Consider the following 13,277-nt stretch of genomic DNA (forward strand, 5'->3'; position numbering starts at 1 on the left):
AGATAAAGAATCACACACAAAGTGGGAGTTGTCACAGCTGCTCTTTGCTGATGACACTGTGCTCTTGGGAGATTCTGAAGAGAAGTTGCAGAGATTGGTGGATGAATTTGGTAGGGTGTGCAAAAGAAGAAAATTAAAGGTGAATACAGGAAAGAGTAAGGTTATGAGGATAACAAAAAGATTAGGTGATGAAAGATTGAATATCAGATTGGAGGGAGAGAGTATGGAGGAGGTGAACGTATTCAGATATTTGGGAGTGGACGTGTCAGCGGATGGGTCTATGAAAGATGAGGTGAATCATAGAATTGATGAGGGAAATAGAGTGAGTGGTGCACTTAGGAGTCTGTGGAGACAAAGAACTTTGTCCTTGGAGGCAAAGAGGGGAATGTATGAGAGTATAGTTTTACCAACGCTCTTATATGGGTGTGAAGCGTGGGTGATGAATGTTGCAGCGAGGAGAAGGCTGGAGGCAGTGGAGATGTCATGTCTGAGGGCAATGTGTGGTGTGAATATAATGCAGAGAATTCGTAGTTTGGAAGTTAGGAGGAGGTGCGGGATTACCAAAACTGTTGTCCAGAGGGCTGAGGAAGGGTTGTTGAGGTGGTTCGGACATGTAGAGAGAATGGAGCGAAACAGAATGACTTCAAGAGTGTATCAGTCTGTAGTGGAAGGAAGGCGGGGTAGGGGTCGGCCTAGGAAGGGTTGGAGGGAGGGGGTAAAGGAGGTTTTGTGTGCGAGGGGCTTGGACTTCCAGCAGGCATGCGTGAGCGTGTTTGATAGGAGTGAATGGAGACAAATGGTTTTTAATACTTGACGTGCTGTTGGAGTGTGAGCAAAGTAACATTTATGAAGGGATTCAGGGAAACCGGCAGGCCGGACTTGAGTCCTGGAGATGGGAAGTACAGTGCCTGCACTCTGAAGGAGGGGTGTTAATGTTGCAGTTTAAAAACTGTAGTGTAAAGCACCCTTCTGGCAAGACAGTGATGGAGTGAATGATGGTGAAAGTTTTTCTTTTTCGGGCCACCCTGCCTTGGTGGGAATCGGCCGGTGTGATAATATATAAAAATATATAGTCGGACTTGAGTCCTGGAAATGGGAAGTACAATGCCTGCACTTTAAAGGAGGGGTTTGGGATATTGGCAGTTTGGAGGGATATGTTGTGTATCTTTATATGTGTATGCTTCTAAACTGTTGTATTCTGAGCACCTCTGCAAAAACAGTGATAATGTGCGAGTGTGGTGAAAGTGTTGAATGATGATGAAAGTATTTTCTTTTTGGGGATTTTCTTTCTTTTTTGGGTCACCCTGCGTCGGTGGGAGACGGCCGACTTGTTGAAAAAAAAATATATATATATATATATATATATATGTATATGTATATGAGAGGGGTGGGATTAAATTATGGGGAATCAAATTCAAAATGGGAATTGACACAGTTACTTTTTGCTGATGATACTGTGCTTATGGGAGATTCTAAAGAAAAATTGCAAAGGTTAGTGGATGAGTTTGTGAATGTGTGTAAAGGTAGAAAGTTGAAAGTGAACATAGAAAAGAGTAAGGTGATGAGGGTGTCAAATGATTTAGATAAAGAAAAATTGGATATCAAATTGGGGAGGAGGAGTATGGAAGAAGTGAATGTTTTCAGATACTTGGGAGTTGACGTGTCGGCGGATGGATTTATGAAGGATGAGGTTAATCATAGAATTGATGAGGGAAAAAAGGTGAGTGGTGCGTTGAGGTATATGTGGAGTCAAAAAACGTTATCTATGGAGGCAAAGAAGGGAATGTATGAAAGTATAGTAGTACCAACACTCTTATATGGGTGTGAAGCTTGGGTGGTAAATGCAGCAGCGAGGAGACGGTTGGAGGCAGTGGAGATGTCCTGTTTAAGGGCAATGTGTGGTGTAAATATTATGCAGAAAATTCGGAGTGTGGAAATTAGGAGAAGGTGTGGAGTTAATAAAAGCATTAGTCAGAGGGCAGAAGAGGGGTTGTTGAGGTGGTTTGGTCATTTAGAGAGAATGGATCAAAGTAGAATGACATGGAAAGCATATAAATCTATAGGGGAAGGAAAGAGGGGTAGGGGTCGTCCTCGAAAGGGTTGGAGAGAGGGGGTAAAGGAGGTTTTGTGGGCAAGGGGCTTGGACTTCCAGCAAGCGTGCGTGAGCGTGTTAGATAGGAGTGAATGGAGACGAATGGTACTTGGGACCTGACGATCTGTTGGAGCGTGAGCAGGGTAATATTTAGTGAAGGGATTCAGGGAAACCGGTTATTTTCATATAGTCGGACTTGAGTCCTGGAAATGGGAAGTACAATGCCTGCACTTTTACCCTTTGAGGGTCGACAGGCCCTCTCCGAAACTCGTTCTCAGGGTCGGCCAAATTTGAAAAAAAAAAATTATTTTCTCTTATGAAAAGATAGAGAATTTTTTCCCGATCATAAAGACGCCAAAAGTTTGAAATTTGATAGAAAACTTATGGAATTATGCTCTCGCAAAGTTAGCGGTCTCGGCGATGTTTACGCATCGGCGATTTTGCCCACTTTGAGCCCCATTTTCGGCCTATTTCACTGTACTAGTCGACAAAAAACATGAATATTTCGCTAGAACTCCATTTTTTCTATCGAATGGGTGCAAGAAACCACTCATTTATGAAATTCAAATTTCCAGTACAGTGGTCAGAATTTAGCAATTTTGCCAATTTCACACAAATTTCAAAAGATGCCAATTTCCGAATAGGGTCCAGAATAAACAAGAAAGACATTCCTGGCACTAAAATGACATTTCCTCTAGTCATTAGTCACGTCTCAAGGCCCCTCTTATATTCTTTTGCTTTCCACTTTGAATTTTTATTTTCACAAAAAATATAAGATTTACTGTTATGCAGACTACTGCATTAGTGTAAAAAATGGTATAAATATTATTGGTGCACTTGTGAAAGAATATTAGACTCACCAGTTGACGTGTATTGCACGCTTGGCACGATTTGTTTACTTTTGAAGTTTGGTAAAAATCGAACATTTCTGCTAATTTGAGCTCAATTTCAAGGCACCTTTCATTGTAAAACCAGTCAAAATCATCTCAATTTCTGTAATATGTCTTCCATTCTATAAAATGAGACCAAGAAAACTAGAATACAACAATAAATACCATACGAAAATACACTGCAAAGTCGCTGATTTATTCCAAAAAAATGGTCAAAGTTTTTTTTTTTCTCATTATGCACTGTGTGCTGCAGGATTTTTTTTAGACTGTGTACACTGACTACATAGACCCATTCTTTCATATGAAGGCCTACCAGCTTTCTCCCACTAGATTTGAGGCCGCTAGAATTTATGAGTACTAGTACGTCAAAAACCCCTACGCGTAAGACGTACTAGTACGACGAAAACCCTCAAAGGGTTAAAGGAGGGGTTTGGGATATTGGCAGTTTGGAGGGATATGTTGTGTATCTTTATATGTGTATGCTTCTAGACTGTTGTATTCTGAGCACCTCTGCAAAAACAGTGATAATGTGCGAGTGTGGTGAAAGTGTTGAATGATGATGAAAGTATTTTCTTTTTGGGGATTTTCTTTCTTTTTTGGGTCACCCTGCCTCGGTGGGAGACGGCCGACTTGTTGAAAAAAAAAAATTATATATATATATATATATATATATATATATATATATATATATATATATATATATATATATATACATACACACACACACACACATATACATACATACATACATACATATATACATACATACACACATACATACACACATACATACACACATACATACATACACACATACATACACACATACATACACACACACATACATACATACACACACACACACACACACACACACACACACACACACACACACACACACACACACACACACACACACACACACACACACACACACACACACACACACACACACACTCACTCACTCACTCACTCACTCACTTTGCCTTTTGTTTTTTAATAGTTCTTCTTATAATTTTTAATTTCCAATTTAGGACACTTACTTTGAGTCCAAGCAGCAGGGGTGATGGTCCTTAACTTCTCGCCTAACTTTCTAGCCATATTACTATTAGGGCATTTTCTTGTTGTATCAGATACTGAGATAACATTAATTAGGTTCTTTAACCCTTTCAGGGTCGACAGGCCCTCTCAGAGACTTGTTCTCTGGGTCGCCTAAATTTCAGAAAAAAAAAATTATTTTTTTTATGAAAAGATAGAGAATCATTTCCCGATCATAATGACACCAAAAGTATGAAATTTGATGGAAAACTTACGGAATTATGCTCTCGCGAAATTAACTGTCTCGATGATGTTTACTCTTCGGCGATTTTGCCCACTTTGAGCCCTATTTTTGGACAATTCCAGTGTACTTGTCAACAAAAATAACTATTTCGCTAGAACTCCATTTTTTCTATCGATGAGTACAAGAAACCACCAATTTACTGATTTCAACTATCCAATACAGTGGTCAGAAATTAGCAATTTTGCCAGTTTCACACAAATTTCAAAAGATGCCAATTTCCGAATAGGGTCCAGAATAAACAAGAAAGACATTGCTGGCACTAAAATAACATTTCCTCTGTTCATTAGTCATGTCCCCATGCCCCTCTTACATTCTTTTACTTTCCACTTTGAATCTTTATTCTCAAAAAAAATAGAAGATTTACTGTTATGCAGACTACTGCATTGGTGTAGAAATGGTATAAATAATATCAGCGCACTTATGAAAGAATATTAGTCACCAGTTGACGTGTATTGGACGCATAGAATGATTTTACTTTTGAACTTTGGTAAAAATCGAACATTTCTGCTACTTTGAGCTCAATTTCAAGGTATACTTTTCTTTGTAAAACCAGTCAAAATCATCTCAATTTCTGTAATATGTCTTCCATTCTATAAAATGAGACCAGGAAAACTAGAACACAACAATAAATACCATACGAAAATACAGTGCAAAGTCGCTGTTTTAATCCAGAAACACGGTCAAAGTTTTTTTTTTCTCATTACGCACTGTGTGCTGCAGGATTTTTTTTATGCCGTGCACACTGACCACATAGACCCATTCTTTCATTTGTAGGCCTACCAGCTTTCTCTCACTAGATTTGAGGGCGCTAGAATTTAGGCATACTAGTACGTCAAAAACCCTGGTGTGTAAGCCATACTAGTACGGCTGAAACCCTGAAAGGGTTAAGATTGAATGTCATATTCGTCATGTTGAGGATTTACTATGATAGACTTCTCAGTCATGATACCACTTTTATTATATTTACTATAACACTTTTTTATACATTTGGATTTAAAATATTATATTTCTCTATTTTTGTATATTAGCATAAAGTAACAAATCAAATATATAAAATCTGATTTACAGGCAGGAGATTACCTCTTTAAAGCAGTCACTGTCAAATAAGGAGATGGAAAATAGCATGTTTAAGTCACAGGTAAGTAATGAGTGACCCATTCAGTAGTTAGTAGTTGCCTCATAAATATCTGTTATGTCTGGTTGAATCAGCTTTATAACTGATAGAGAAAGGACCAAAAAAGAGTAAACAGTACCAGACGTTTTTCATGATGAATTGAAGTGCTAGTACAGTATTCTGAATGGAGCTTTGTATTATTACTACAGTATGTTAGAAAAGGTCTAAATCTATTACAGAATGGGTGGGGTTTGAACCCATAACAGGTGAGGCTTAAAACTCACAGGCCAGTGTATTAACCACTAAACAGCCTGGCTCTAATAGGATTCATCCAACTATACAACATAGGAAGGTTAGCATGGACCCCACTGTAATCACAAGTGCAGGTTTTTGCAGATGAATCCCACCAGCATGGTTGTGGCATGCTCTGGGTCAAGCCCCTTCAAAGCTGCCATTGCAACTCGCAAAATTGTAATAACACAATTGCAAACAAATTATGGTGACAGCTTTAAAGGGACTTGAGCTAGAGCACTCCACAACCATGCTGGTGTGGGATTCATCTGTAAAAACCTGCATATGTGGTCACAGTGAGGACCATGCTAACCTTCTGATAGTGCATAGAAATATACCTAGTTGGATGAATCTTATTAGAGTCAGCTAGTCCAGTGGTTAGCAAGCTGGCCTGTGAGTTTTTGGAGACAGCTGTCATGGGCTGGAGTCCCACCCATTGTGTGATTTGTTTGTAATCATGTTATCATGATTTTGTGAGTCACAAGGGCCAAACCTGTGGGGGTCATACATTGCTGCAAAATTAATATTAGTTAATTGTGTGAAACATTGGAGGCTTAATCCTGGAAATTATACCCCTGCCTTTCCTGGCGAGCTGTGAGTTTAGCTACCTGCTCTGGCGGGTAATTTTTTTTATTACACAGAAAAGAGGTTGTCAGCAGTTAAAGCAGTTCTAAAAGAGAAATTAGAATGAAACTTTAATTTATATCGTGACAAGACCTTCATAGCATTTTAAAGTCTCCTCTCGCTGGTTACCACTCTTAAGTTAAGTTATGCCTTATGTGAAGCAAATGAAAACTTTCCTGCATTTCGTTAAACAAATTATTCTAGGACTGCATGAGATAATTGTAGCCAGACTTGAATCCTGGAGGTGGGAAGTACAGTGCCTGCACTCTAAAGGAGGAAGTTTGGAATATTTGCTGTTTAGAGAAACATCTAAACTGTTATATCTGCCTCAGGCAACATGGTGATAGTGTAAATGATGGCAAAAGTTTTTTTTTTTTTTTCTGGTCACCCTGCCTTGGTGGGAGATGGCCAGCATGTTAGAAAAAAAAAAGTATGAGAACATATGACGACGATGGTAAAAGTAAATTCAAGTATATTTATGCTTTTCAGAGCCAGCAGAAGGATGGAGAACTAAGTAAGCTTCGTCTTGAACTTGAAGGGAAGACACGGGAGCTGCAGATTTCGCAGAACTTATCTACACAACTGAAACAGAATGTGTCAAAACAGATCGCAGATATCACCAAAAGATTAGGTATGAGGATTTAGATAATTAACTAAAAAAAGTTTTTTAATAAACAATTTATGTACAGTAAATCCTGGTGTACAAATTGATGTGTCCCATAGGTTGACTACATTTTCAGATAAAAAAAAATCTACCCTAGAAATGAACCACCCATCATCTAGCTGGATACTACTAAATGCTAATTGATTTTTTTTACTTATTTTAACTCTTACTCAAAGGCCATTTCTTGTAAATATTGACACTCGTAAGAGAGAACCATAGGAATACGTCAGTGGTCACTTGAGGTCATCCTGTCCTAAGCTGTCTGGGAATTAGCGTTGGGTGTTACCAAGCACCATGGCTTGCTGTAGAGTCTTAGAATCTCAGGTTAAAGTGTTGAAGAAGGAGGTTCTACTTCTTCAGGAGGAAAATAGGAGGCTGAAACTTTGCCTAGATGGGTTTGGTAGCGAGTGTGAGATGGTTGGGGCTGGTAAGCAGGAAAAGGTTACAAGCAGTTAGTTGGAGAGTGGCAACTGCTTTTAAGTGGCAAGTGGTTCACATTTCAGGAAGAAGATGAGGAAGGTTAATAGAGAAGATGTGAAGGTAGGAAATCAATTCTCTGTTCTCCATAGTCAGCATGTTGGATAATAATATGTCAGGTAATGGGAAGAAGCCCATTATCTGTCTTAATGCTGGTGGAAATAACATCGGGAAGGGCAGGAGACAGGAGCTGCTGGGTAGATACAGGTTAGCCATAGATGTAGTCAGGTCTAAGGGAGGGATCCCAATAATGTGTAGCATCTTGTCTAGAAGGGAAGTGGGCAGTGAATTGATGTCTAGGGCATTTGGTATAAATTGCTGGCTAAACAGGTACTGCAAAGGACTTGCAATCCCATTCATTGATAACTGGGACAAATTCTGTGGCAAATGTGATATGTATGCAAGGGATGGGGTTCATCTCTCTGGGGCTGGAGTGGTTGCATTAGCCAGTTCGATTGAGCGGGTCATTGATGACTTGTCTAGGACTTTAAACTGATAGATTATAGAGGTATGAGTGTTTGTGGCAAACAGCCAGGCTGCAGTACTAGGGTTGAAAACAGCAGATATTACCAGAATACCTCAGGGATATGTTTAAAAGACAATATTCAAAACAAGGTTGCTAGTAAAGGCAAAGCAATTGTTAAACAAAGAGAGATAGTAGAGGGCAACAAGTGACTACTCCCTTAAGGTTTACTATACAAATAGGAGTAAGAAATAAGATATATGAGCTAAGATTACTTGCAAGTGCAGGTAATATAGATTTTTTTTTTCAACAAACCAGCCGTATCCCACCAAGGCAGGGTGGCCCAGAAAGGAAAACGAAAGTAGGTAATATAGATATTATTGCTATAATGGAGACCTGATTTAGCTTGAAAGATTAGAGAAATGCCTTCTGAATGCAACACTCAGGGTTATAAACTATTCCACACTGATAGGGTCAACAGGAAGGGTGGTGGAGTGGCGATGTATGTTAGAGATAATATAAATTGTTGTGTTAGACAAGATATAAGGTTAGAAACATCGGACACAGAATCTGTTTGGCTACAGTTTCTTGAGGGTCGTGAAAAATTAATTTTGGGTTTGATTTATAGGCCCCCAAATCTTGATAGGGAGTGCAGTAAGCTGCTATGGGATGAAATTCATAAGGCGTTTAGATATGAAAATGTTGTGATAATAGGAAATTTTAACTTTAGACAAATTGGAACAGTGTGACAGGAAATCTTGAGTTTAGTGACTTTCTTGATATGGTTCAGGACTGCATTTTAAAGCGGTTTGTGACAGAACGAACTAGAGGAAACAACCTTGGTTCTTGCCAACAAAGAATCACTAATTAATAATCTTAAAGTTAATGATGAGCTTGAGGAAAGTGATCACAAATCACTTTGTTTCAATATATCATGGAATTACCCAGATAACTGCAATCAAGTCTGTCCCAGACTTCCGCTTAGCTGACTTCATGGAACTGAGAAATTACCTGGGTGGGCTAAATTGGGATGACCTGACTATGGCTCAGGTGGGTGGCGTAGTGCTAGCTGCTCAGACAACTTTTGTTCTGAGTAGGGAAATTAGATCTAACAAAAATGATCCTAAATGGAAAAACAATAGCCTAAAACATCTCGTTGGTCAAAAGAGAGGCATATCTAGGCATATTAAAAGAGGGGATGGGCAATTAGGAAATCAGTATATTCAATTAGAGAAATAATAAAAGGAATAGGAAAAGCAAAAAGAGATTATGTGGCTAAAGTCGCAAGGGATTCTACGGCTAACCCAAAAAGGTTCTTTCAGGTATACAGACGTAAGATTAGGGACAAGATAGGCCCACTTAAGAGTAACTCAGGTCAGATCACTGACTGTGATAAGGAAATGTGTGAACTTTTCAACAAATATTTCATCTCAGTTTTTACTCAGGAAGATACTAGTGAAATTCCAGAAATAATAAATTATGTATAACAGGACAATTATAAACTATGCACGATTAGGGTAACTAGTTACATGGTCCTCAGACAAATAGAGAAATTAAAACCTAACAAATCCCCAAGTCCTGATGAAATGTTTGCAAGGGTTTTAAAGGAATGTAAAGAGGAACTTAGCATTTCAGTATATCACTACAAACTGGCATAGTGCCAGGCAAGTGGGAAATGGTAAATGTAATACCTATTTACAAGGCAGGTGACAGGTCCTTAGCTTCAATCTATAGACCAATAAGCCTTACCTCCATAGTGGGAAAATTTATGGAATCAGTAATTTCCGAGGCAATTCGTAGCCATCTTGAAAGGCATAAATTGATTAACGAATCTAAGCACGGTTTTACAAAGGGCATTCCTATCTTACGAATTTACTTACTTTTTTCACTAAGGTATTTGAGGAGGTAGATCATGGTACTGAATATGATACTGGGAATGGACATCAGTAAGGCTTTCGATAGAGTTCCACACCAGAGGCTATTGAGGAAACTTAAGGCATATGGAACAGGTGGAGAAATTTTTTCCTGGATACAGGCATGGTTGACAAATAGGTAGCAGAGAGTTTGCATAAATGGGGAGAAATCAGAAGGGGGCACGTCACAAGCAGTGTTCCACAGGGATCAGTGTTGGGCCCCTTGTTCACAATTTACATAATATAGATGAGGGAATAAATAGCAACATTAGCAAATTTGCTGATGACACCAAAATAGGCAGTCCAATTCATTTTAATGAGGACATTAGAGCACTCTGGGATAATTTGAATAGACTGATGCAGTGGTCAGAGAAGTGGCAGATGAAGTTTAACCCTTTGACTGTTTTGGTCGTATATATACGTCTTACGCGCCACTGTTTTGGACATATTTATACGCGTAAATTCTGGCGGCTTCAAATCAAGCAGGAGAAAGCTGGTAGGCCCACATGAGAGAGAATGGGTCTGTGTGGTCAGTGTGCACCACATAAAAAAAATCCTGCAGCACGCAGTGCATAATGAGAAAAAAATGACCTTTTCTTTTGGATTAAAACACCAACTTTGAGGTGTATTTTCGTATAGTATTTATAGCTGTATTCTCGTTTTCATGGTCTCAGGTGATAAAATGGAAAACATATTACAGAAATAGAGATGATTTTGATTAGTTTCACAATGAAAACGACCTTGAAATTGAGCTCAAAGTAGTGGAAATGTTCGATTTTTACTAATGTTCAGGAGTAAGCAGATCACACCACACATCCAATACACGTCAACTGATATTCTTTCTCTAGTGCACTGATATTATTTATACCATTTTTACAATAATGCAGTAGTCTGCATAACAGTAAATTTTGTATTTTTTGTATGAATAAAAAATCAAAATAGAAAGCAATAGTAATATAAGAGGGACCTAGAGACGTGACTAATGAACAGAGGATATGTTATTTTAGTGCCAAGAAAGTCTACATTGTTTATTTTGGACCCTATTTTGAAATGTGTGGTGTGAATATAATGCAGAGAATTCGTAGTTTGGAAGTTAGGAGGAGGTGCGGGATTACCAAAACTGTTGTCCAGAGGGCTGAGGAAGGGTTGTTGAGGTGGTTCGGACATGTAGAGAGAATGGAGCGAAACAGAATGACTTCAAGAGTGTATCAGTCTGTAGTGGAAGGAAGGCGGGGTAGGGGTCGGCCTAGGAAAGGTTGGAGGGAGGGGGTAAAGGAGGTTTTGTGTGCGAGGGGCTTGGACTTCCAGCAGGCATGCGTGAGCGTGTTTGATAGGAGTGAATGGAGACAAATGGCTTTTAATACTTGACGTGCTGTTGGAGTGTGAGCAAAGTAACATTTATGAAGGGGTTCAGGGAAACCGGCAGGCCGGACTTGAGTCCTGGAGATGGGAAGTACAGCGCCTGCACTCAAAAAATAAGATGGGGTTGTAAGAGAAGTAAATGCGAGGGTCTTGACAAGAGGCATGGAGTTAAAAGATAAAGAATCACACATAAAGTGGGAGTTGTCACAGTTGCTCTTTGCTGATGACACTGTGCTCTTGGGAGATTCTGAAGAGAAGTTGCAGAGATTGGTGGATGAATTTGGTAGGGTGTGCAAAAGAAGAAAATTGAAAGTGAATACAGGAAAGAGTAAGGTTATGAGGATAACAAAAAGATTAGGTGATGAAAGATTGGGTATCAGATTGGAGGGAGAGAGTATGGAGGAGGTGAATGTATTCAGATATTTGGGAGTGGACGTGTCAGCGGATGGGTCTATGAAAGATGAGGTGAATCATAGAATTGATGAGGGGAAAAGGGTGAGTGGTGCACTTAGGAGTCTGTGGAGACAAAGAACTTTGTCCATGGAGGCAAAGAGGGGAATGTATGAGAGTATAGTTTTACCAACGCTCTTATATGGGTGTGAAGCATGGGTGATGAATGTTGCAGCAAGGAGAAGGCTGGAGGCAGTGGAGATGTCATGTCTGAGAGCAATGTGTGGTGTGAATATAATGCAGAGAATTCGTAGTTTGGAAGTTAGGACTTGAGTCCTGCACTCTGAAGGAGGGGTGTTAATGTTGCAGTTTAAAAACTGTAGTTTAAAGCACCCTTCTGGCAAGACAGTGATGGAGTGAATGATGGTGAAAGTTTTTCTTTTTCGGGCCACCCTGCCTTGGTGGGAATCAGCCAGTGTGATAATAAAAAAATAATAATAAAAATAATTTTGAAATTGGCATCTTTTTTAATTTGCATGAAATTGGCCAAATTGCCAATTTCTGACCACTTTATTGGGTAGTTCAAATCAGTAAATGGGCAGTTTCTTGTACTCGACTGATAGAAAAAATGGAGTTCTAAAGAAATAGCTGAGTTTGGTCAACTGAAACAATAGAGTTGGCCAAAAACAGGGCTCAAAGTCGACGAAATTGCCAATGTGTATATGTCGTCAAGACTGCTAACTTCGTGGGAGCGTAATTCCATGAGTTTTCAATCAAATTTCATACTTTTGGTGTCATTACCATCGGGAAAAGATTCTCCATCATTTCATAAGATTTTTTTTTTTTCTCAAAAATTTTGCGACATACAATGACAGTTTCAGAAAGGGGCTTGCGACAGTCAAAGGGTTAATATAGACAAATGCAAAGTTCTAAATGTTGGACAGGAAAATAACCATGCTATATATAAACTAAAGAATGTAGATCTTAACCCTTTGAGGGTCCGTCCCGTAGATCTACAGCTTTACGTTCAGGGTCCAAACCGTAGATCTACGTCATGAGCTCAGCTCACTCTGATAAACTGTGAGTGGTACATTTGGGCCTAGATATGAGAGAATACATCGATGTGGTATGTGTGCACCACATAAAACAGATCCTGCAGCAGGCTGTGTATAATGAGAGAAAAAAACTGAAATCATGATTTTTCGATTAAAACAGCGACTTTGCAGTGTTTTTTCGTATGTTTTTTATAGTTCTATTTGCGATTTCTTGGTCTCATTTGATAGAATGGAAGACATTACAGAAATAGAGATGATTTTGATTGGTTTTAGCACTGGAAATGGCTTGAAACTGAGCTCAAAGTAGCAGAAATGTTAAATTTTTGCCTATATTCAAGAGTAAACAAACGACCTCACACGTCTAATATACGCCAGCTGGTGGGTCTAATATGCATTCACAAATATGGTGATGATTTTTATACAATTATTACAGTATTGCATAACAGTAAATCTTCTATTTTTTGGTGTGAATAAAAATTCATTATGTGAATAAAAAATCAAAATGAAATTTATTTGTAAAGCCTCAAAACGTAACTAATGAACAGAGGAAATGTTAGTTTAGTTCCAGGAATACCTACATTGTTTATTCTGGACCCTATT

General features: G+C 38.9%; 1 protein-coding gene across 2 annotated transcripts in view; it reads left to right on the forward strand.

The window, feature by feature from the left end:
• Positions 1-13,277, forward strand: part of LOC128685975 (nucleoprotein TPR-like) — a 243,857-nt gene that overhangs the window by 188,833 nt on the left and 41,747 nt on the right. For both annotated transcript variants that reach the window (XM_070083193.1, XM_070083194.1), the window contains exons 33-34: positions 5,393-5,462; positions 6,843-6,984. In XM_070083193.1, the coding sequence (XP_069939294.1) occupies positions 5,393-5,462; positions 6,843-6,984 (212 nt within the window). The remainder of the gene's footprint in view (positions 1-5,392; positions 5,463-6,842; positions 6,985-13,277) is intronic.

Source organism: Cherax quadricarinatus, chromosome 9 (assembly GCF_038502225.1).
Source record: "Cherax quadricarinatus isolate ZL_2023a chromosome 9, ASM3850222v1, whole genome shotgun sequence".
In the NCBI taxonomy this organism is placed as follows: domain Eukaryota; kingdom Metazoa; phylum Arthropoda; class Malacostraca; order Decapoda; family Parastacidae; genus Cherax; species Cherax quadricarinatus.